General features: G+C 37.8%; 2 protein-coding genes across 2 annotated transcripts; one reads left to right on the top strand and one right to left on the bottom strand.

Moving 5' to 3' along the window:
• Window positions 1-13302: 13302 nt before the first annotated feature.
• LOC146886876 (uncharacterized) lies at window positions 13303-15075 on the bottom strand. Its single transcript, XM_085671911.1, has 3 exons — window positions 14344-15075; window positions 13977-14226; window positions 13303-13667 (listed from the first exon to the last, which is right to left on the bottom strand). Exons 1-3 carry the CDS (start codon window positions 15073-15075, stop codon window positions 13303-13305), a joined length of 1347 nt encoding a protein of 448 aa, XP_085528037.1.
• A 4103-nt stretch (window positions 15076-19178) lies between these two features.
• Window positions 19179-23175, top strand: LOC114171291 (GTP 3',8-cyclase-like). The gene is made up of 5 exons (XM_028056420.2): window positions 19179-20324; window positions 20519-20686; window positions 20785-20976; window positions 22060-22128; window positions 23071-23175. The coding sequence occupies exons 1-5, from the start codon at window positions 19857-19859 to the stop codon at window positions 23152-23154; spliced, it is 981 nt and encodes a 326-aa protein (XP_027912221.2). The 5' UTR covers window positions 19179-19856; the 3' UTR covers window positions 23155-23175.
• The last annotated feature ends 2077 nt before the right edge of the window (window positions 23176-25252 follow it).

Genomic DNA, 25252 nt, shown 5'->3' with positions numbered 1-25252 from the left:
ATTTATGGGAAATTTTGCCACATTTTCCCAAATATAATTATCAATGATGATGCTAACACCTTTAACCTTTGTGTAAACAACTTCATCTCTGATTTTGAGATTGTAGTAGAATACTCTCATAAGATCAAGATAGTATGATCCCTGTATTTCTACAAAATGCTTGATGCCTTGGAAATTGAAAAGAGAGGGAAATTCAAAACCTGCAGTTGTGAACCTGCGAGTACTAATGTAGTTGGGAGAGATGATGGCCTTAGGTTTCCAGATTTGGATAAATTCATCTCTCCTTTCTTCATCGAAAATCCAACCTTCAATGGAAGAAGTTCGTGGAGAAGGCTGAGTTGAACGTGGAGTAGTACGTCGACGAGTGGGAATTTTTCTGCGGGATGATTTTGCCATTGTGAATAACACAGAAATTTGAGAGTGAGAGAGAGAGCTGTGCGAAACTTTAGGGTTCAAAAGGGGGCAAATTGAGAGATGTCGATTTTTCTGGGTGAATAGTTGAAATTGGCGGCGAGAATTTATAGGAAGATGTTTGCCAACGAATATATTGAAGAAATCGAGGCAAATCTAGCCGTTACAACGACTAGTTTTTGAAATTTTTTTGCCCAACGTTGCGCGATAATTGATTATCCTTGGCGATAATCGATTATTATTTCAAGGTTTGAATCCTAAAAAGAATTGGATGAGTAGATAATTGATTATTGTAAGTTATAATCAGTCATTACAGAACAGATTTTAGTAATTTGGATAGGGGTCTTGATAATTGATTATTCTCTCTGATAATCGATTATCCTTAAGAATTTGAACTTTATTCAGAGAATGGATAATCGATTATCCTTAATGATAATCGATTATTGAGCGATGCTTTACCAAAATTTGGAAAACTTTAAGTTGTTGCACTTTCAAGATATTTCTAGTATTTCCAAATCTCTCCTAAGTTCATAAAATCCATCTTCAGCTAAAGGTTTTGTAAAAATTTCAACTAATTGATGCTTGGTGTTTACATATTCTATAACATAATTTCCTTTACTTATGTGATCCCTTAAAAAATGATGTCTAATTTCTATGTGCTTTGTTCTATAGTCCATTATGGGATTTTTGGTTAAGTTTATGGCACTTGTATTATCACACTTTAGAGGTATGTGATTTTGATAAATATTATAATCCTCTAATTGTTGTTTCATCCATAGGATCTGAGCACAACAATTGCCAACAACAATGTATTCAGCCTTAGTAGTTGAGAAAGCCACATATGTTGAGTCTAGAAGCTTTGGAGTTAGATATTCGATCGTCAGACCCTTCTGTAACTCATGAGGAAGACTGTTTTCTTTCTTCGTTTCTGAACAAAAAAACCTACAGTCATCAAACTTCCTTTTAAGCAAACTAAAGGAAATGTCTCCACCAAATCCAAACGTCCTGACCATTTAGATTAAAATGCTCCAGAATATCAGAGTATACACATAGATAAGACATACAATAATTCCTTTTGCCACCATCTCTTCATATTCCCATTAATATTTTATTTGGAATTTAATGATATTAATTTAAACCAAAAAATTACATTTGTGATACAATTTAAATTATCTAGTAATAAGTTCAATCAACAATTAAAATCTTAATGACATTATATATCAAATTTAATAATAATGACATTAAATTAAAATTTAGCAGTAACTAATAAACTTGTAAACCAATAACATTACAAATATAACCAAAATTAAATATAATATATCAAACTAATTAATTTTACGTTATTATATCAAAATTATATTTACTTAATAAATGTAATAATTACATATACTCAAATTACCAAATCAATCCTTTAAAATCATTTAAATCGAAATAATTGATTTATATACATAACATTAAATAACAATATATATTACAAAAAAATAAAAATACATATTACAAATATAATTAAATCCTACCTTATCACCAATTCATCATGAAATATACTAAAAAAACATAACATAAAATAATAATTAATTCAACCTAATTATATCAATAATATATCTCTTAAATCAATCTAATCGGTACATATAATTAAATTAACTATTGAAGTCTTGAAAATATTTTTTTTCTAATAATTTATTTATACATAAAAATATAAAAATCTTTTTTTTTTCAAAATAACCTAATTTTAAAAACAAAAAAACACGAGCCGTGCATATGCACGGGTCTCCTACTAGTTAGATCTTAAAACTAAACAAAAAAAAGAAAAAACTAAAAAAAAGTGAAAATTCAATTTGTGAACTACGTTACCTCGAAATATGTTGTGCAATGTGTTACTTGAGTAATGTTATTAATTTATAGAGGTATTAAATTAATATTAAATATTTAATTTTAAAAACTTAAATAAATGAGTTGAAATTTCAATAGATTATTTTTTTTCCGATTTCATATTAATTGATTACAATATTCTTTTTTAGGAAATATGTTTAGGTTTAACTCAATCATACTAAATTAAAATCTCAGCAGTTGTTTTTTTATGTTAAAAATGAACTATTTCGAATATATAAGTAACTAAAATATTTTTATATTTAATGAATGATATTAAGAATCTCTTATCGTTAATCTTTCCGATGAGTCTCATCCAATTCTTAGTTTCCTATCACTTAGCATGAACCTCATGATGTGTTTATTTCTCCCACAATTTCTAATTCATTCAATATGTCAATTCTTCCACTATTTATAATCCATCCACTCAATTAATTCCTCTGGTCCCTGGTGTTTCTTCATCTTATAAACCTACTCATCTATTGCAAACACATTCAAAGTCAAGTATTGTCAAACCACGTCGTTTTCCTACCTTCTCATTATTGCAGAACCAAACATTATCTAACAAGCTTTAATTTCTCCTCATTGATGCCAAGCAATGCAACATGGATATGATGCTTTAATGGCTAATCATGCATGGCCCCTCATTATTCTTCCTCTTGCGTGGACTACAATAGGTTATAAGTGGGTCTTTCGTATTAAAGAAAATATGAATGACACAACTAATAAGTACAAAGCTCATTTAGTGGCAAATGGGTTTCATCAGAAATTTGGGTGTGATTATCTTGAGACCTTTTCTCCAATTGTCAAGTCGGTTAATATTTGGTTTTTCTCACCTTAGTTCTTACTAACAACTTGTCCATTCAACAGATTGATGTAAACAATGTTTTCATAAATGGAATTCTCCATGAAGATGTATACATGGCTTAACCTCCTGGCTTTGAATATGTAGATTGTACTATGGTTTATAAACTTCACAGGTTTATATATGGATTAAAACATGCCTCATGAGCATGGTATGAAAGACTCACTTCTACTTTGATTGGTTTTGGGTTTGTTCACAACAAATGTGATCCATCCGATATTGATGACAAAAGATCCAGTTTTGGTGCTTGTATATTCTTTGGCAATAATCTTGTTTCTTGGTGGTCTAAAAAACAAACTTTGGTTGCATGGTCAAGACAAAAAGTCAAAATATTGTAGTCTTATTGTCACTGGTCAAAAATCTTGTGGTTGTAGTCTCTTCTTAAAGAGCTAAACATGAATTATGCTACACTTATCCTCTATTGTGGTAATCAAAGCACTACTATTTTAAGTCAAACCTTGTTTTACACTCCCAGACCAAACATCTTCTATGTGCGGGAAAAATTCCTTGACCGATCATTAAATATCACTCACATTCCTACAAGTGATCAAGTAACAGATATTTTCACTAAACCCTTTTCTCAAATCTGGTTGTGTCACTTGTGTTACAAACTCAATGTTCTTGATTATTTTCATGAACCTTGAGTTGAGGGGGACTTTGAACGTGTCTAGTGACAATATATATTTCTGTTTTGATATTTTATTATGTTTTGCATTCTATTATTTTGTTACGTAAACTCTGCTATTTCTCTTATGTATTTTCTCTCTCTTCCTTCTTTATATATATATATATATATATATATATATATAATATTATGTACTCGTATATATGTAATAATGAAAAATAATAATATTTTCACCTCTTCAATTCTATGTTTTCTTTCTTTGTACAATTTATTTCCCCTTTACATTGAAGATCATATTTCATGAATTGTAAACCAAAATTTCTTTTCCATTTTGCCTCTTTATCTATGCTATTTTGATTCTTATTAAGAGAGAATTAACTTAGAAGTATCCTACATTCATTTTTGATACATAAATATTTTTCTACTTGAATTGAAGTTGCTCTCATGACATCAATGTTGAATTAAGCTCATTATGTTATCGGTTAATTTACGGATTCCTTAAACATATAATATATTCAATAAGAAGAATAAAAATGAATAAACATAAACAAGACTAAGATTGAAATAATATATTATATAATTAATCTTAAATAAAAATAATGCTAAATAATAGACTAAAACTATTTCCATCAAGTTAAAATTAGACTAAAATTAAGTTAAGATTGAGTGCCAACGTGACTCAAATTTTCGAGTTTAATTACACATGAGAATTTTGTGTGAGTTTAGTTTTGTTGGCAAAAATACATCAATTAAGAACATTATCATCCTTACCTTACTAACACAGAAATAAGATAAAAATAAGGATACACACAAATATAACAAGGAAACCCCAAAATCGAAGAAAAACCACAACCGTTCTCTAATGACAACTAAAGAATAACACTATATGAAAATTTATACAACACATAGACTACCTTCCCATCCCTTTGTCCCCAAGTACACTCACACTCTTCAAAGCAAGAATTTAACCAAACCTCACAACACTCTACTACAAGAGTATAAGAAAAGTAAAATACAAGCTTAAAGTGTCTTTGACTGGAACAAGGAACATCATAGACTTAGAACCCATTATATAGTCACTAACGCCCACTCCCCAACTTATACTAGTCAATATAGAACTTTTTAAGACGTATTTGCCCAACATTCTCCATCCTGATTAAAATAAATACATCTTCGTTGCCGATACCAACAATCATACTCCACCATAAAGAGCATACTTACTTGGAATTAAACTATCCAAAGAATTTTCACTTGTAATTATACCATCCAAAGAATTTTCACTTGGAATTAAACCATCCCTGACCAACCAGGAGCTGCCATGTCATGTCCTTCTTCCTCAAGGAGATATGTAACATGTAACATCCCATCCGGATATTAGGATTTTAAATTAAATAAAATAGAAATAATACGTCAGCGTCATTTATTAAATCTCATTTCCCAAAATGCGGGAAAATTTAAAAACTTCATTACATAGTCAAATAAACTAAATCCAAATCATAAACTTGATTAAATCATAAGTATCGCAAAGTGTTTACAAAATTATTCCAAATCATAAAACAATAAAACTCTTAGAAAACTCTTTATCCCAGTCTAGCCCCGCTCCGGTTCTATGCCTCACCAGATCCACCTGCAACATAATCTGCTCCCGTGTACCGCGTATATGATCATTGCCAAACAGAAGCAGATAGGGTGAGCTAACGAAATAAACATATATATATCTATGGCACAAATATACAATCATACAATCACACCAAAGGAAATCCATCCTTTGATATTCCATCACATGGCCACCACCATGTTAATCGTGTTCTACGTCTTCTAATGAGTACCCCAAGGTGTCTTGGTGCCATACCTATCAGCCACAACCGATAGAACACGTGCGGGAAACCATTGCTACGGATCATACACCGTAACGCCAGGTGGAGTTCCCAAATACGAACATAGTTCGTAATGTCCCAAGACTACCAACTCGTCAGCTAACTACTGTGGAGGGCAATCTATCTAGACCCATCCGTATTGGCCACAACCAGCACACCCACACCAGCAACACTCGCCAACCCAAGCTCAACTCAAGGGTACTTCGTGTTCATCCGCCATTCCGAGCTCAACTCGAGGGATGTCATTCCGAGCTCAACTCGAGGAATGTCACGTGCTTAACCCCTACCCGAGAAGGGATACGTTCTGAGCTCAACTCAAGGAACACCAGCAAGCCGACCTTTAAAATATCCTAGAAGCCTTATAGATCACGCACATCATAACAAGTATAACACCAATCTGCTACAGCAAAATCGCCTGGTGGGGGACACGTACCGCTAAGCGTTGCCACTTCGAGATCGCCTGGCAGGGGACACGTACCACCAAGCGCCTTAATCTTCACTACCACTGCAACTATCGCCTGGCAGGACTTCCTATGCCGCCAGGCGCCGCGTGCCTTAGTATTTACTAAACTACAGACTCCGCCTGGCGCACCTCTCCTTACCGCCAGGCGCCACCGTGATCTTGAACCCCCTGTTTCTATGTTGTCGCTTGGCGGGTCGATCACCACCGTTAGGCGCTACACCAGTACTTGCACAATACTGGTTTTAGTTTAGGTTCAAGCACACTTCACACAGGTTGCTCTCATTTGCTCTCATTCTAGAGTACCCCTAATGAAAGGCATTGCCATCTATAATGTTCCAGGCCTTATAGCACCTCACATGTGCATTCATCCCGTAGTCATATAGACAATCCCAAGCGTGCTCAAACAAAATATAAGCAGGAGCATTCTAGCAATTTTAAGCACATGATCTTATGCACCAATGCAATTTAATATTGACACCCATGCCTTCACCAAACCAATTCTCTACATGTGACTAACCCAAAGGAACATTCAAATTGATAGAGACATACCACATAACCCAATCGTGCTTCATTAGAAGTTACTAGAACTTATCAAGAGGTTATTCATGCATTTTAACGACTCCAAAATCAGCAATATTGAGTAACGTATATCTCTAGCAATTGACCTCGAAATCCAATCTCCACCGTTCAAAGTGAAGAACCACATGTTATGGACCACCTGTCAAAATTTCACCTAAATCGGACGGTTAACGAACTAGGTTATGCAGTTTTACGAAAACTGCACGAACTAGAAGAACATAGTGGCGCCTAGCGCCCAGAAGTGAGGATGTGGCAGCTAGCGGGACTTAAATACCGCCCGACAGTTTCTGTGCGCGAAAAGTACGAAAAACAGCGTTTTTCGTGAACAAAACACCACGTGCATCGCCTGGTATGGCGCCTGGCGGCTAAAGGGGTGCCGCCAGGCAGTTCCTACACCTGCGAACCTTACCCCCTTCACAACAACTCTAATTTCCCTCAATTTCTAAGTCCATAGGATATGAACCCAGTTATTGGGACTCCAGTTCATTCCTAACACTTCCCATTCACGTATTCATTCACATTTCCCCTTAGATTGCTACCACTATAGAAACTCCCAATTATGAAACCCTAAAATGTGAGTATGTCTCATTCCCCCAATTTTTATTCTTATCACGCCCCAAATTTCACAAGTTTTCAATTCGATTTGGTTAATTAATAATCTTATTACACTTCCTACTAGTCCAAATCTGCCCAAAATCCAGAAAAAAACATCAAAACCAAGCCTCATGGCTCGCGTCGCCTGGTGGTTCAATCAATACCGCTAGGCCCTTCATAAAAAAAAAAACCCAGAATTGGGTTAAATTCTGGCGGTCTCATTCGTGCCGCTAGGCTGTTTCCCTTCGCAACCCAGAAATGCAGTTGAAATGGTATGAGTCGCCTGGCGAAAATTCATCACCCACCAGGCGGTTTCTGGAAAAATTCTAGAAACACGATTCTCAAGCAATGCAAGGGATAAATCATACATAATGAGTTATAAATCATGCAATTATTCATAGAACTACAATTAAACGCAGTATAACTCCCCTAACCTGATTCCCTTGGCTTAAATTTTGGAATTGTTGTGAATTCTCTCTTGATCCTCAATGATCTCCCTTTGGCTTTCTCTCCCAATTCAGCTTCAAAGCTTCACTCCAACCTTACTACTATCAAAATTCGTGTTTTGTTTTCTGAGTACACTCACAACTTGCCAAAACCCTTCTTCTTACCTCACATTGGCCTTTTAAAGGTGCCTTAAAGCTAGATAACAACCAAAAACGAATTTAAGGTTTAATGGCAATGTTTATTATCATTCATTGATTCTTTATGGTCCGTTTTTCAGCCTCCCTTGGCTGCCCATGCATCTAGGGTTTCCCTTAACCCTTCAAATTCAAGCCAAAACCCAAAATAGCAAAAATAAAAATAAAGTTTAATTTGGGTTCTGCAAGGGTTCAACCCATAACCATACAAATACCAAATCAATGTTCAACCATTTAACCAATTCATGTTTTGTGATGACTAATATAATTAAATGATTATATCATTTCATATTCATGCTCAACATATATTTAAAAATGAAAACAAATAAGTAACACACAATTGGCATACATAGGACTTGAACTCAAGTCCTTTCACACAATTAAAGTACTCTAAACCACTTGAGCTAATACTTTTCCATATCATAGCAATCCGCATTAAATGCCTTAAAGGCTCATACTACCCGCATTTATTAAATAATTATTTAATTAATTATTTAAATTTCTCGGGTCTTACATAGCAAAACCAACATTCTTCACAACACCACCACCATGGGAATAACACCGGACCCTGCCCTAGCAGCCTTTGCTAGAGAACCAGCCTTCACTGCACTGTCATAACACCAAGATGCAACAATCGCCAACCACGTACCACTGTCGCACAAGCCACGAAATGTCGTCACTATATGGACTTCTATCGCACCATGCATGAGCCACTACACCACTCGTTAGACCAGATCGTGCTTCACGACAATAGTAACCACTAGACCTCCAAGTGCACTCCATGTAAGCTCGGATATGTAAGCTACACCACACGAACAATACCTATAACCGGTAGAGCACTTCCTCTACGCACATGCCATAAACCGCGACTCACACATATCAGCTCTCCATCGTGCATCACTCATTAAGCCACACAAGCACCACCAACGAAAAATACCCAGAATGACACAGAGAAAACTAAGCGGACACCCAAGTCCACACACCTAAGGGTCGACCGCTCTGATACCATAAATGTAACATCCCAAAAACTGAATAACCTCAATTGATAAAACATCACATACATGAATATTCAAAGGGTACGAGGTTTAGGGTATAAAGTATACAATACGTCAAATATACCCGGATTACAAGAAAAGGGCCCCATGGCCCAACTAGAAATGTACTGAAAAGAACACAATTAAAGATAGTAGGTCTTGTTCAGACAAGAAAACATAAATAATAAAATCCTCCATTAAAGGGCCCTACAGTGGGCCCAACACCTGTCCAATCCATCAAGCTGCAGCATTTCTATTACCATCACCACTGCTAGGGGTTCTCACATCTGCTCACATCAACAAGGTTGATGATCATTGCAAAGGAAGAGACCACACATAACAGACAAGCAAGTGAAAGGGTAAGCTAGCGAAGAAGTCATTATATCAGACACTCAACATACCATTCAACATTCAAACACACATAGCAGACACCCACATATGCAATACCCATTCATATAAAACCCTAAGATTTAGCTATCCGGATACGTAACTGAGGCACCACCACATGGTAATGAAATTATGTCCTAGCAATGAGGCGTCACCGCGAGGCCTTCACGAAATTATACCCTTACAGGAGGCACCACCATGTGACCTTCGTGGAATTACGCCCTGGCCCCGAGGCACCACCAGGGACTCCCCTTAAGAGGGTCCATGGAATTACGTCCAATCAATGAGGCGCCACCAAGATCTCTCACTACAAGAGTCATGGAATTATGCCCTACCCATACTTTAAACATGTTCCACCCACCAATCAAGAATTTCCCATAACACAAATATCATGTATAATTAACAATTCATATAATTCATGCTTTCCAATTCATACCCAATCCAATAAAATGTCATTTCCATTTCAAATGTACATATTAATCATGCTATCATCACACAACCCTTCCAGTAAGGCATTTGAGTCAAATAAAGAAGCCACATATCGGTGAACCACTCAATAAGAACATCAAAACTCGCCCGCTGTCTCGCTCAAGCCAACAGGGCTCGCTCAGGCGAGAGGGACCCTCTCGCTCAGGCGAGGGCGCGATGAGGGAACAGGGAACCATGCGAGGTCTCGCTCAGGCGAGTCCCTTCTCGCCTAGGTGAGAGGACTCCTCGCTCAAAAAGAACGCGCGTCGCCTAGGCGACCAATCACGCAACAAAAACCTGGGCGAGCCTCTGATATTCTCGCCTAGGCGAGAGTAGCTCGCTTGGGCGAGAAAACCAGTACTCACCACTGTTTTCTCATACAGCAGCCAAGACCACGAATCAAATCATGCTTTAACTCGATCCAAAACGGACACAACACCAACCAATCCATACAGACACGAAAAGATGTCCAAAACAGCGGAAAAACACAAATAACAGAAGGTCCTAGCTTCCCTTACCTGGAAAACAAGCTAGCGGGACACTCCGACACGAACATAGTGAACACGACGGCCCTAATGATGGCAAATGAGGTGGAGCAGGAGCTGGGTTTGAGTTGGCTCGAAGAAGGTTCAGAGTAAACCCTAGCGGAGCGTTCCGTACGAGAGGCGCAAAGGTGATGGCTGATTCTTCTACAAGAGTGAAAAGTGCAAATTAGGGAAACTAGGAATGGTTTTTAACCTTTGGGCCAACCCTCAGGCCCAACAGACGCAAGGCAACCCTTAAAATACTAGGGCAGGAAATATTGGGCCTTATATTCTCCCCAACAAGAAAATTTTCGTCCTCGAAAATAAAGACTCACCAAGTGAACAGATGTGGATGTGATTTTCTCATGTCCTCCTCTAACTCCCAAGTCGAGTCACCCGCCCTCTGATCCCAGATGCTTTAACTAGGCAGACCTCCTTTCCTCGGCGTTCCTCAACTTTGCTATCCTCTAGAGCGATGGGTGGTACTTCCACTGTGAGGTCTTCCCTGATATGTATATCTTCGGCTTCCAACACATGAGTCAGGTCAAATACGTACTTCCTTAACTGTGAGACGTGAAATACTAGGTAAAGGTTTACCAACTGAGGGGGTAAAGTTATCTCATAAGCCACTGACCCAATCCTCCTCGTGATCTGATATGGGCCAAGGAACTTAGGAGAAAGTTTCCTTGAGCGGAGAGTCCTTTCCACACCAGTGGTTCGGGTCACCCTCAAGAACACATGATTGCCAGCTGCGAACTCCAAAGGCCTCCTCCTACGGTCTGCATAGGCCTTCTGCCTACTCTGAGATGCCTGCATTCTGTTCCTCACCATTCTCACTTTTTTGGTGGTCTTCTCCAAGAATTCTGGTCCAACCAACACCGCTTCTCCATCCTGATACATAGAGAGCCTCATATGGTGCCATGTCAATGCTCGCATGAAAATTGTTGTTGTAGGTGAACTCTATCAAGGGTAACACCTCATCCCAAGCCCCCAAATGATCCAATATACACATCTGCAGTAAGTCTTCAAGTGACTGAATGATCCTCTCCGATTGGCCATCAGTCTGGGGATGGTAGGCTGAGCTCATAGTCAACTTGGTCCCCAAAGCCTCTTGTAAGGTCTGTCAAAACCGGGATGTAAATCGTGGGTCTCTGTCGGAAACTATGCTCGAAGGTACACCATGCAACCTCACGATCTCCTTGACGTACAGTTGGGCCAACTTGGCCATGGACATCCTCAAGTTCATCGCCAAGAAGTGGGCACTCTTGGTCAATCTATCCACTATCACCCAGATGGTGTCATGTCCTCTAAAAGTCCGTGGAAGATGAGTCACGAAGTCCATGGAGATGCTGTCCCATTTCCATACTGGTATCTCTAAAGGCTGTAGAATCCCACCGAGCCTCTGATGCTCCACCTTCGCCTTCTGGCACGTTAAACATGCTGACACGAACTGAGCCACATCTTTCTTCATCCCTTGCTACCAAAAGGTTTCCTTGAGATCCTGGTACATCTTAGTTATGCCAGGATGCAGACTAAGATGACTCTTATGTCCTTCCTTAAGAATTAACCGTTTTACCCCCGTATCATCAGGTATACATACTCTGCCCTGGAACCTCAGTATGCCATCATCACCCAAAGCAAAGTCTTTGGTTTCATCTGATCCAAGTTGTTCTCTAACCCTGTTCAAATTGGCATCCAATAACTGCCTCTCCCTGACTGAGTCCAAGAAGTCACTACATATAGTAAAGGTACTACACCTAATGGCCTCGGACCCCAACTCTACCTGTAGCCTCATGTCTCTGAATTTCTCCAGTAGTTCCACCTCCTTAATCATGAGATGTGCAGTCTTCCTACTCAGGGCATTTGCTACCACGTTTTCCTTCCCCAGATGATACAACAGTTCGAAGTCATAGTCTTTAAGGAACTCCATCCACCTCCTCTGCCTCATATTCAGCTCTTTCTGATCGAAAGGTACTTAAGGCTCTTATGATCGCTGAACACCCGGAACTGTGCACCATAAAGATAATGCCTCCAAATCTTTAAGGCAAAAACTATAGCGACCAACTCCAGGTCATAAGTGGGATAGTTACGCTCATGCACCTTAAATTGTCTCGAAGCATACGCTACTGCCTTATTCTCTTGCATTAACACACAGCCGAGCCCAAGGTGAGAGGCATCACAATAGACCTCAAAAGGTTTCCCCACGTCTGGGATTACTAGTATCGGTGCGCTGGTCAACCTTCTCTTAAGCTCCTGGAAACTCTCCTCACACTTGTCCGTCCAAGTGAAGGGTTGGTCCTTCCGAGTAAGAAGTATCAGGGGTGCCACTATCTTGGAGAATCCCTCTATGAATCTCTTATAGTAGCCCGCCAACCCCACAAAACTCCTGATCTCTATGGCAGACTTAGGGCTTTCCTACTTTACCACTGCTTCGACCTTCGCTAGGTCCACTGCAATCCCCTGGGCGGATATCACATGCCAAAAACTGAACTTCACCCATCCAGAATTCACACTTGGACAACTTGGCGTATAATTGCTTCTCTCTCAAAACACCAAGCACCAACCTCAGGTGTTCTGCATGTTCCTCCTGAGTTCTGGAATAGATAAGGATGTCGTCTATGAAGACTACAACAAACTTATCTAGGAAATGCCAGAAGATCATGTTCATGTAGTCGATGAACACCGCCAGAGCGTTGGTCACCCCAAAAGGGATAACCACATACTCGTAGTGGCCATACCTGGACCTGAAGGCCGTCTTCTGTACATCATCGGCCTTTACCAAAATCTGATGGTATCCCAACCGCAGATCAATCTTCGAGAACACTGATGACCCATGTAGTTGATCCATCAAGTCATCTATCCTCGGAAGGGAGTACTTATTCTTGATCGTCATTTTGTTCAACTGCTAGTAGTCCACACACATACGTGAACTTCCGTCTTTCTTCTTCACCAACAACAATGGTGCTCCCTAAGGCGAAGTGCTGGGTCGGATAAACTGCTTCACCATCAGTTCCTCTATCTGTTTCTTAAGTTCAACCAACTCTGCTGGAGCCATGCGGTATGGAGTCATCGACACCGGACCCGTCCCCGATACTAGATCAATAGAGAACTCCACTTCTCTGTGAGGAGGTAGCCCCGACACTTCCTCTGGGAATACATCCCCGAACTCCTGCACTACTGGTTTGGCAGACTCCATCTTTCCTCTTTCCACCTCTAGATGCGTGAAGATCACAAAGCATTGTGCACCACCTCGCAGTTCCTTCAGAACCCCTTGGGATGATAACAACTCAGACTCCTTCGAGTTTGGGAATAACAATCTCTTCTCTCGGCAATCTATAAGAATGCGATTGGCAGAGAGCCAATCCATCCCTAGGATTACCTCCAACTCCTGTAGAGGTAGGCAGATTAGGTTCACTTTGTACCTGCGTCCTTCTACCTCCACTGGACACCTCGCACACAAGGATGACGTCCTGACCAAACCCGACGCCGGGGTAGACACCGCAAGCTCACACTATAGCTCGCACACCGACAGACCCAACCGTTCCACACATGCATTTGACACAAAATAGTGTGTCACTCCAGAATCATATAGCACACAACAAGCTTTCCCAACTATCAAACAATGGCCTATAACAAGGTTACCTGAGCCTGCAGCCTCCGCTCCGGTCATGGCGTACACTCTGTCGGTCGCCTGAGGCCTGTTGCCTCTGTGCCTTTGCTGGTTCTGTGTAGGAGCCTGTACTGGAGGTCGCATCACTGTTCTAGCAAGGGTGGGGCAGTCCCTCCCAAAGTGGCCCTCCTTGCCACAATTGTTGCACTTCTTGAAGCCTGCAAGCTGGGGGCAGACATTCCTCTTGTGCGGTCCCCCACACTGGTAGCACTGAATCCTGTTCTACTGGGAAAAAGACTCCCTAGACCCCTGAGACTGGAAATAGGGCCTAGTGTAGGGCTTCCTCCTCTACTGGGATGAGTGTTGAGTTTCCACCTCTACCTTCATCTTCTACATGACCCTTGCCTTCTCCACCAAGGCGGCAAAATCCTTGATGGATAGCGGGGTCACCATCAAACGAAGGTCTCCACGGAGGCCGTTCTCGAACTTCTGGCATCGCCACTCTTCGTCTAGTGGCATGGTGTAGAAACGGCTGAGGTACTTGAACTTTTCTGCATACTCAGTCACCGACTTGCTTCCCTGGGTCAACTGTAAAAATTCTACCTCTTTAGGGTATTTGACGTTGTCAGGGAAGTACTCGGAGAGGAACTTCCTCCTGAAGACGTCCCAAGTAACTGGCTCCTGTCTCTCCTCCATAATAGACTTCATGCTGACCCACCAGTGCTCAGCCTCACCCTTGAGCATGTACACTGCGAACGCCAGTCTACTCTCCTTTGGGCACATCTTGGCATCAAATATCCTCTCCAGGTCTTTCAGCCACTGGTCTGCTGCGTCTGGACTGGTCTTGCCTCCAAGCTTCACTGAGTGGTGTTTCAGAAAGTCCTCCAGACTCCACTCCCTGGCCGTAGGTCGTGGCTCCGGGCCAAAAGTAGGGGGGGCAACTACCCTGTTCTCCTCCAACTGGCGGAAGGCCTCCATATGCTGCCTGTGAGCATCTTCAGCAGCCGCCCTGACAGCCTCCATTTGCTGCATCACCAGCTGCTGCTGTTCAAGCGCTGCCGCTTGTCGTTGCATTGATGTTTCATGTTGTTGCATCATTGCCGTACTTTGCTGCATCATAGTAGCTACCATTGCTTCAATCGCTCTGGCGATATCTGGCACATCGCCCTAGGAAGATTGCGGAGTTCTACGGGATGGTGCCATAGTTCACTGGCACACAGGTAAACACTTGATTAGACTTGATAAGACAGGAATTAGCGAAAAATACCCAGAACGACACAGAGAAAACTAAGTGGACACCTAAGTCCACAGACCTAAGGGTTGACCGCTCTGTTACCATAAATGTAACATCCCAAAAACTGAATAACCTCAATTGATAAAACATCACATACATGAATATTCAGAGGGTACGAGGTTTAGGGTAGAAAGTATACAATACGTCAAATATACCCGGATTACAAGAAAAGGGCCCCATGGCCCAACCAGAAATGTACTGAAAAGAACACAATTAAAGATACTAGGTCTTGTTCGGACAAGAAAACATAAATAATAAAATCCTCCACAATGGGCCCAACACCTGTCCAATCCATTAAGCTGCAGCATTCTTATTACCATCACTACTGCCAGGGGTTCTCACATCTGCTCACATCAACAAGGTTGATGATCATTGCAAAGGAAGAGACCACGCATAACACACAAGCAAGTGAAAGGGTAAGCTAGCGAAGAAGTCATTATATCAGGCACTCAACATACCATTCCACATTCAAACACACATAGCAGACACCCACATATGCAGTACCCATTCATATAAAACCCTAAGATTTAGCTATCCGGATACGTAACTGAGGCACCACCACATGGTAATGAAATTATGACCTAGCAATGAGGCGTCACCGCGAGGCCTTCACGAAATTATACCCTTACAGGAGGCACCACCACGTGACCTTCGTGGAATTACGCCCTAGCCCTTAGGCAACACCACGACCCCCCGTGGAATTACGTCCTTTTGTCGAGGCACCACCAGGGACTCCCCTTAAGAGGGTCCATGGAATTACGTCCAATCGATGAGACGCCACTAAGATCTCTCACTACAAGAGTCATGGAATTATGCCCTACCCATACTTTAAACATGTTCCACCCACCAATCAAGAATTTCCCATAACACAAATATCATGTACAATTAACAATTCATACAATTCATGCTTTCCAATTCATACCCAATCAAATAACATGCCATTTCCATTTCAAATGTACATATTAATCATGCTATCATCACACAACCCTTCCAGTAAGGCATTTGAGTCAGATAAACAAGCCACATATCGGTGAACCACTTAATAACAACATAAAAACCTGCCCGCTGTCTCGCTCAAGCCAACAGGGCTCGCTCAGGCGAGAGGGACCCTCTCGCTCAAGCGAGTCCCATCTCGCCTAGGCGAGGGCACAACGAGGGAACAGGGAACCCTGCGAGGTCTCGCTCAGGCGAGTCCCTTCTCACCTAGGCGAGAGCACTCCTCGCTCAAAAAGAACGCGCGTCGCCTAGGCGACAAATCACGTAACATAAACCTGGGCGAGCCTCTGATAATCTCGCCTAGGCGAGACTACCTCGCTTGGGCGAAAAAACCAGTACTCGCCACTGTTTTCTCATACAGCAGCCAAGACCACGAACCAAATCATGCTTTAACTCGATCCAAAACGGACACAACACCAACCAATCCATACAGACACGAAAAGATGTCCAAAACAGCGGAAAAACACAAATAACAGAAGGTCCTAGCTTCCCTTACCTGGAAAACAAGCTAGCGGGACACTCCGATACGAACACAGTGAACACGGCGATCCTAAGGATGGCTAAAGAGGTGAAGCAGGAGCTGGGTTTGAGTTGGCTCGAAGAAGGTTCAGAGTAAACCCTAGCGGAGCGTTCTGTACGAGAGGCGCAAAGGTGATGACTGATTCTTCTGCAAGAGTGAAAAGTGCAGATTAGGGCAACTAGGAATGGTTTTTAACCTTTGGGCCAACCCTCAGGCCCAACAGACGCAAGGCAACCCTTAAAATGCTAGGGCAGGAAAAATTGGGCCTTACAACAACTTCAACAAATAAGAATGATTCTCCAACAATAAGGAATTAATTTTTTCTGATGTGGAATATGGATCTAAGCTGCAACCACAAAGCATACTAAGAAAAAATTCTACCAAACCATAGCCATGATACCACTTGTTGGGAAAAATGCATTATCAATTAAGAATATTACTGTATTTATCCATGAGAATCACTTTACTAATAGAGAAATAAGATAAAAAAAAATATTATACACAAATATAACATGGAAACCTAAAATCGGAGAAAAAACACAACCATTGTCTAATGACAACTAGAGAATAACACTATGTGAAAATTTGTACAACACATAGACTACTCTCTTATGCCTTTTGATTCCAAGTACACACACACACTCTCCAAAACAAGAATTTAACAAAACCTCACAACATTTTACTACAAGAGTATAAGAAAAGTCAAATACAAACTTAAAATGTCTTTAACTAAGACAAAGAACATCATGGACTTAAAGCCCATTGTATAACCACTAACACCCACTCCCTAATTTATATTAGGCGATGTGAGACTTCTCAAGACCAAGACATATTATTTTCATCGGTCTAACAAGTTCTATATACGAAATTTGTAAAATATAAGATAATAAAATTAAAAAAAAAACATATTGTATTTGAAAAATTGAAATAGTAGCACAAAGACTTGTTAAATAAATGTGCATTGATAGTGATTTAGTAATTTTTAAAGTTAAAAATTAAACAAAATTATAATATAAAATTAAAACAAAGATTTGGAACTAAGGTTATATATAATGAAAAATTAAACTATTAAAATTATGACAAAAATATTTAATAACCAAAATTACGGATTTTTTTATAATATACCAAACAAAATAAAATAACAAAAATTCTCATCCGTTAAGTTTACCTTTATCAAAGCCAGTGGATGCGATTAACTTTCCCATCGTGAGGAGATATGATTAAAGCTTCGATCACCATTATAATTCATATATTTTCCTTAATTTGCAATCGTTATTTCAGATTTTTTTTTCTCCCCTACAAGTTCACTAAATTCAAATACCCTTTTATAAATAATTTTTCAATTCACAATTCAATTTAAGCACTTGTAAAGAGTGAATGGGATAAGTCACAACAAGTTGAGTCAGAAATAAGTTAACTCAATTCTTATTTTTTGATAAATTAAAAATTTTGTAACTTGATTTAACCCAACAATTAAATGGATTGACTTACTTAAAAAATATTTTTTAATTTATTTTATATATTTATTATATTATAATTAAAATAAATTTAATTTTTTAGATTAAATATATTTATAATTCTAAATTTAAATGTAAAATTAAAATTTCTCTATAGTTGGTGAGTTCGATTCGAATTTGCGATAAGTTGGATTGATTTAGGATTGTGAATACATTCTAACCTCTATTTACAACAACCTTTCAATAAATTTACATAATTACACAATTAATATTTTATGACAATAGTTAAATGAAAATCAATTCATAATTAATTTTCTATGATAATAGTTAATTGAAAAACTAATTCAAATAATTAAGTTTCAAAATCCAATTAAATCAACAATTACATCCTTAGTTGAAAACTACCATATACTTCCACATCTTAAAAAATCTCGAAAAGATAATCTGTGGTGGATATCTAAAACTGGAACCAACTAATCCCTTAGGAAAAAAAAATGTTTGGGGTCATATGGCCCTTAAGAAAAATAATTTTTTAATAGTGTGGATAGAATATAATATATTACAATGGAGTCGGCACTTTGCACTTTCGGGTCTCTTTGCCACAGTGTCTGTCACCTTACCCTTCAGAACAAACACGACAACATCTCAGAACTTCCTCTTACCTTGTATATATAGATACATATGTTATGAGTCTCTGGTGTCCCAGACAAAAATTATTAAAAAAGAGAAAAACTTTTCCAACCCCAACTCAATATTTTGTCCAAATTCATTGTTTCAGCGTCAACCATGAGGCGACACTTATCAAAATTCTTTCACTACCCAATTGGGTTTAACCTATCAAATTCCTTTCCGGTGAGACCCCTCTCCCTCTCTCGGTTTGTTTAGCTTATTCTTTTGGTGATGTAACTGGTTAATCAAGTTGGTTGTAATGGATTGAAAATTGACGTTTTGGAACACATCTATGAAGTTAACTGAATCGTTCATGCCATGTCAAATTTCGGGTATAAACTTATAATTTCCCTGTTCTATCAGGATCATGGAAAACCCCCTCATTGTACTTCAATTCAGTTTCTTTTTTTATCGAATGCTCACTTCAATGATAAGTTATAGTGATACCCATTTACATGCAGATGAGAACTGTTATTTTATTTCTTGTCCTAAGAGTACTGGTTAGCCTGTGCTAGATTCATGCTTTGTGTGTTAATCTGGGGTGTGGTGGTACTAATATATGTGCAAATTCAGTAATAAACTTGTACTCCTCCTCTGGTTCTACCAACCTAGAAAATGCAAAAATCAATCACTTAGTTGTTCCATTTTAATATAAATTAAGTTTTTACCGTATGCGTACTTGAAGGATTAAATATTGATACCCAGATGATTATTTTTTGTTGTTTAAGAATTTATTAATCTGGGGTTTTGGTGGAGTTTATATGTGTTCAAATTTTGTTTATGAAAATGTGGCTGGCATGTGACACTAATTTTCTTGAAGCAGTTGAAATGTGATGTGAGTTCGTTCTGTGCTGCCAATAGTATTCGTCAAGGTTTGTTCGGTGGACACTTGAATGAATGTGCCACAAGAGCTTTGGCCACTACATCTTGTGCTTCGGTGTCTGAAGATCTGCCAAAGGATAATTCCGTCTCTGATATGTTGGTAGATTCATTTGGAAGGCTTCACACATACTTGAGAATATCTGTAACAGAGAGGTGCAATTTAAGGTGTCAGTATTGTATGCCAGCAGAAGGTGTGGAACTCACTCCTAGCCCTCAAATTTTGACAAAAACTGAGATTCTACGATTGGCAAATCTGTTTGTAAGCTCCGGGGTAACTAAAATACGTTTGACGGGTGGGGAACCAACTGTTAGAAAGGATATTGAAGACATATGTTTGGAATTATCAAACTTGAAGGGACTGAGAACATTGTCCATGACTACCAATGGTATTGCTTTAACGAGAAAACTTCCAAGGCTGAAAGATTGTGGGCTTACTTCCCTCAACATTAGTGTAGACACTTTGGTACCTGCAAAGTTTGAGTTTATGACCAGACGTAGAGGGCATGAAAAAGTTATGAATTCAATTAATGCTGCCATAGACCTTGGATTTAATCCAGTTAAGGTATTTCTTGGTTACATATCATTACTTTTTGCTAGTGTTTCTCATTGATCACCTTCCCATGAGCAGCTACCCTTTTGCTCAAATTCATTAAGTTAATCAAATGAATTTTTCAACAAGGGTGCATAACCTCAGGTAAATTTCATGTCACTGATGGATGAATTTTAAGGTATCTTTGATGTTTCTCTGCATTTCAGGTCAATTGTGTTGTAATGCGAGGATTCAATGATGATGAGATCTGTGATTTTGTTGAGCTGACCCGGGACAAGCCAATTGATATTCGCTTTATAGAGTTCATGCCTTTTGATGGGAATGTTTGGAATGTCAAGAAACTTGTACCCTACTCAGAAATGTTGGATACAGTGGTAAGGTAGAATTCAGACTGGAGGCCTAACTTTTATACTACATTTTGTTGTTCTCTTATAGCAGATAGAGACCCTTTATAACCATCATTACCAAACAGATGAAACAGTTTCCAAGCTTAAAAAGAGATCAGGATCACCCTACAGATACGGCCAAAAATTTCACAATAGATGGGCATGAAGGTAGAGTTTCGTTTATCACATCAATGACTGAGCATTTCTGTGCTGGTTGCAATAGATTGCGGCTACTTGCTGATGGAAACTTCAAAGTCTGTTTATTTGGTCCTTCGGAGGTAAGTTATATTCAAATCATCAAAGCTCAGTGTACTATGCTTGTCCCCTAAACCTGGTGATGGTAATTGGGCTAAAATCTGTGATGTCACTTCTATTTGAATACTTAATGTTTTTGGTGAATCTGTAACGCTAAACTTGATGATAGTATATGAAGTCTGGATGCTTAGTACGACATGAGTACGTACAACTACAGGAATACGATGATCTTTTTGAAATTTAGGATATGCTATGTTTTGGATTCTTAGCAAAACATTATAGATGCATAATATCGGTGAAGAAAGAGAGAGTGGGGGTAATTTCTCATTAATTCATGATTATGATGATCGCAATTTAATTTAAAAAATTGATATGAATGGAGAAGTATCAGTATTTGACATGGGAACAAACACCTTGATGTTTCCATTTTGAGTATCAGGGCATCGTAGATCATATTAATTGCAGGCCTTCTAAATGTACCGGTAAATGAATTGGATAGTTTGGTGATGAGGGTGAAGGACTCGGGATTAAGAAATTGGTATTTAAGGCCTATAAATTTTTTGGCAAGTAAAATCAAGACTTTCTATGCAAACTTTTAGCAGTCTTGTTTTTTAAGGAGTGTGACTGATTTCTTGCAGTTAGCTGTTTCAATGGCTGAGTATGGTTCTGGGAGTTGTTTACTTTTGGATTAGTACTTTGCAAACATTAAAATATGGCTCTACCTCATACAATATTTTGGATTGAACATGCACTGTCTTGCCCCTTCTTTCCATTGCACATGCTATTTCATTTGATATTCTATTTATTTGATTACTTGTAATTGATTTTTTAGGCGCACTAATATACTTTCATCATTATTTTGAATTCTTAATCATTTCTGAAAATTTTCTTATCAATGAAACTGATAAATATTTTCCCTATTCAAGACATGCCGGTCATTATGGATGTTATCTCTACCATTTATGTTCAAGTTAAAGGTGCTTGATGTATGTATGGATGTTGACATCAGTCGGGACAATAAAACGTGTCATGGCATACATATAGCATCTTTAATGAGAGCTTCATTAAAAGATTTTTGTGATTTTCTTATATGGATCGTGTTTCAGGTTAGTTTAAGAGATCCTTTGAGATGTGGTGCAGAGGATCATGAACTTAGGGAGATAATAGGAGCAGCGGTATGCACTTCTTCTGATTATTATTGCTAAATCTCAATTGTGTTGTAATGATTTATAATGTTTTTATTTCTTTACCAGGATTTATCATCCTTTTAATATAATGATGATGCTGCAATAGAATTTCACTCACTGCTATTTTAATTTAACATGGTAGTGAACCTTTATTAAAAAAGATATACTTTAGGAATAAGAGGAGCATAGCAAGAAGGGACAACACACCCCACAACCTAACTGAAAAGGAGTTAGTTAGAGATTATGTATATATGGAGAAAAAAGTGGGTGGGGGTGATAGAGTTAGGTGAAGTTTAGCCTCATTTGGCAATCGGTAGACCCTTATAATGTAACTATTCTTATAATGATGCATGGATATGATGCGTGTATCGGATATGGTACGTATCGGATATATCAATACACTTATTTTGAAAACAATAAGGTATGATACGTTATATATGCATATTGAAAAATTTTACAAAAACCTTAAAACATGATAAATATATATTGTTATTGTGTGAATTCAAATTAAAATCAAATATCTTAAAAACTGTCAAAATAAAAAGTTATAAATTATTTTTATCACAAAAAGTATTACAAGTTTATAGATTAGATACTTTATTGATAAATATCGGTAAAGTATCAGATATTGATATGTGTCAAACATGAATACATGACACAGATTGAGGTATCAGTGCATCATAACTTATCACCTTCAACCTCTAGACTAACGTGAGCATTTCCATTGAATAATATGTTACTGACTCACTTCTTTCCTATGATTTTCCATCTGTTTGCTCTTGTCCTAGTAAGCTCTTTGATTGCTTTTGAACAACATAGTCAATAGTGGATCATAGACTACTTGAAATTGTGTGTCCAACTTTAGGTAAGCAATATTATGAGTGGTCTTGTACTATCCTATTTCTTAATGTTATCTTTCCTTTGTTCTAGGTGAAGAAGAAGAAAGCTTCACATGCTGGCATGTTTGATATAGCAAAGACTGCAAATAGGCCCATGATACATATTGGTGGATAAGGTCTCTTCTTCTTCCTTTCTTTCATTTTTCCTATAAAGGTTATCCATTCAATCTCTAAAATATTTATTTTACAATTTACTGAGGCACATCATGATTTTTCTCTATTTCAGGTATCACATAGTGATAAAGTTACTTACATAGCAGGCAACCAGAGTAGTCCTAGTGAGAAGTACCCTGAATTGAGTATTATCTGAGATCTTCATTGATACAATCTCACTACATGAAGGGTGATAGATTTTTCAACTATACCTAGCCACATATACTGTTAAATGTTGTTCCTTTGGATAGAACCCATTGTTGTTGTATCGAGTAATAATGCAAATTTGGGCTTAAATTTTCTGATCATGTGTGACTCTTTCTTCATTGGTTTATGACTTTTGGGTCGTGTGTTAATCTTTCTTCACTGGTTGTTTGTTTACCAGTCAACTTTAGTTTCAGCATGGCACTGTATTTATTTGTTTTGTTGTAGACATGACAATGAAATTTTGAAAAGGTTGGTTATGCCCTGTTACATCATTGAATTTGTACTATGTATGCAGTGAGGTTGTTGACCAGGTCTTCATAGTGCTGCTTCTCAGACTTCATACGGCATTCCCAATTTTCTTTCCTTAGTTTATACTCTTACCCGGAAATTGAAGGAACAACTCTAATCTAGATGTTACCAAGTTCTACTCTTGGGATCACTTCATGCTCCCTACCATTGCTTTTGTCATTTAGACCCTTTTTAATATCTCAACTTTCTAGGAACGCAAAATGTATGGAAATTTAAGAGACCAAAGGTGTTAATTAGAGTTAAATATATGTCTAGATATATATAATTTGAATTAGATTTTAGGAGTGTTTTATGTTTTAATTATTAGATATTATTTAGTGGATGAAGAAAAAAAAATTAGGCTATTGTTTAGACTTAGAGAGTTAGATTGAGATATTACTAAACGTTTGTTACATTTGCTTTATGTATGAAATAATGTGGAATATTATACATTTTTTACCCATTGAAAATATATTTTCTAAACTTTAAAAACCTAAAAACCAACAATAAGAGTTTTGTGATAGGTTTTTTTAGGGGAAGATTCATTAGGGAGGTATAACAACAATGAAATCTAAGCTCAATTCACATGGATTATCACCATCTTCAACGCACAACCTTAAAGTAATTTAAACTCACTTGGTTTTTCAAAAATATATTTTTCAAGAATGAATCCTTTCCACATTGATAATACAATTAACCAACATGTTAAGTTGATTACACAGATTGGATCATCATGACATGAGTATAAAAGGTGGAATATGTCTTTTTAGAACTTGTATAAGAACTAAAATCATTTATTTTGGCTCTGGCACTATATTGTTGGGTGGATCTTGAAAGATAGAAAAAATCTCATTCATAGCCACACATACGACTTTTCAATGGCGGACCATTGTTGTGACAAGGGGAGCCATGGCTCCCAAAAAAAATTTTAATTCTATTTTTTATATATGTTATATATATTTTAAAATTATATTTATAGATTATTATTTTATTTATATTAAATTTAATAAAATATTTTATTTTATCATCTATCTTATTTATATATTAAAATTTATATATATTTATTGTATAAAAAGTAAAATAAAAATCAATTTGATGGACATTGGTTAATGAAAGGTAATAAATTTTATCACTAGTGATGAGGTTCTTTTACAGTAAATCATCAAAAAATAATGAGAATAGAAAGAAATATAAAGAGATAGATTAGGAAACAAAAGATTGAAAAATGCACAATATCTCTCATGAATCGATATTAGTATCTTATTATAATTTATGATTCTCATATTACGATGATTTTCTTAAATTAAGTTTTTTTTTTCTGAATTAGTTTGCCTAATTATGATGGTAAGGATTCTTTTCTAAAATTGGCACTAACCCTAATTATATTTGTCCTGAAATTAGTATATCATAGATTATGAAATTTAGAAATTTTGTGTTTTCCATTACATATGGTAAATTTTGTAAGATTTTATGGATGTATCTTGGGTTGAACTACGAATTTCGTTGCACATAATGAATTAGTTGAATAACTTTGAATTGGATTAAAAATTAGAATATCCTTATAA

The sequence above is a fragment of the Vigna unguiculata genome, chromosome 4 (genome assembly GCF_037176805.1).
Source record: "Vigna unguiculata cultivar grain cowpea cultivar isolate G323 ecotype 2 chromosome 4, ASM3717680v1, whole genome shotgun sequence".
Taxonomy (NCBI): domain Eukaryota; kingdom Viridiplantae; phylum Streptophyta; class Magnoliopsida; order Fabales; family Fabaceae; genus Vigna; species Vigna unguiculata.
Note: the sequence above shows the minus strand (reverse complement) of the source record. Positions and strands in the feature narration are given on the sequence as shown.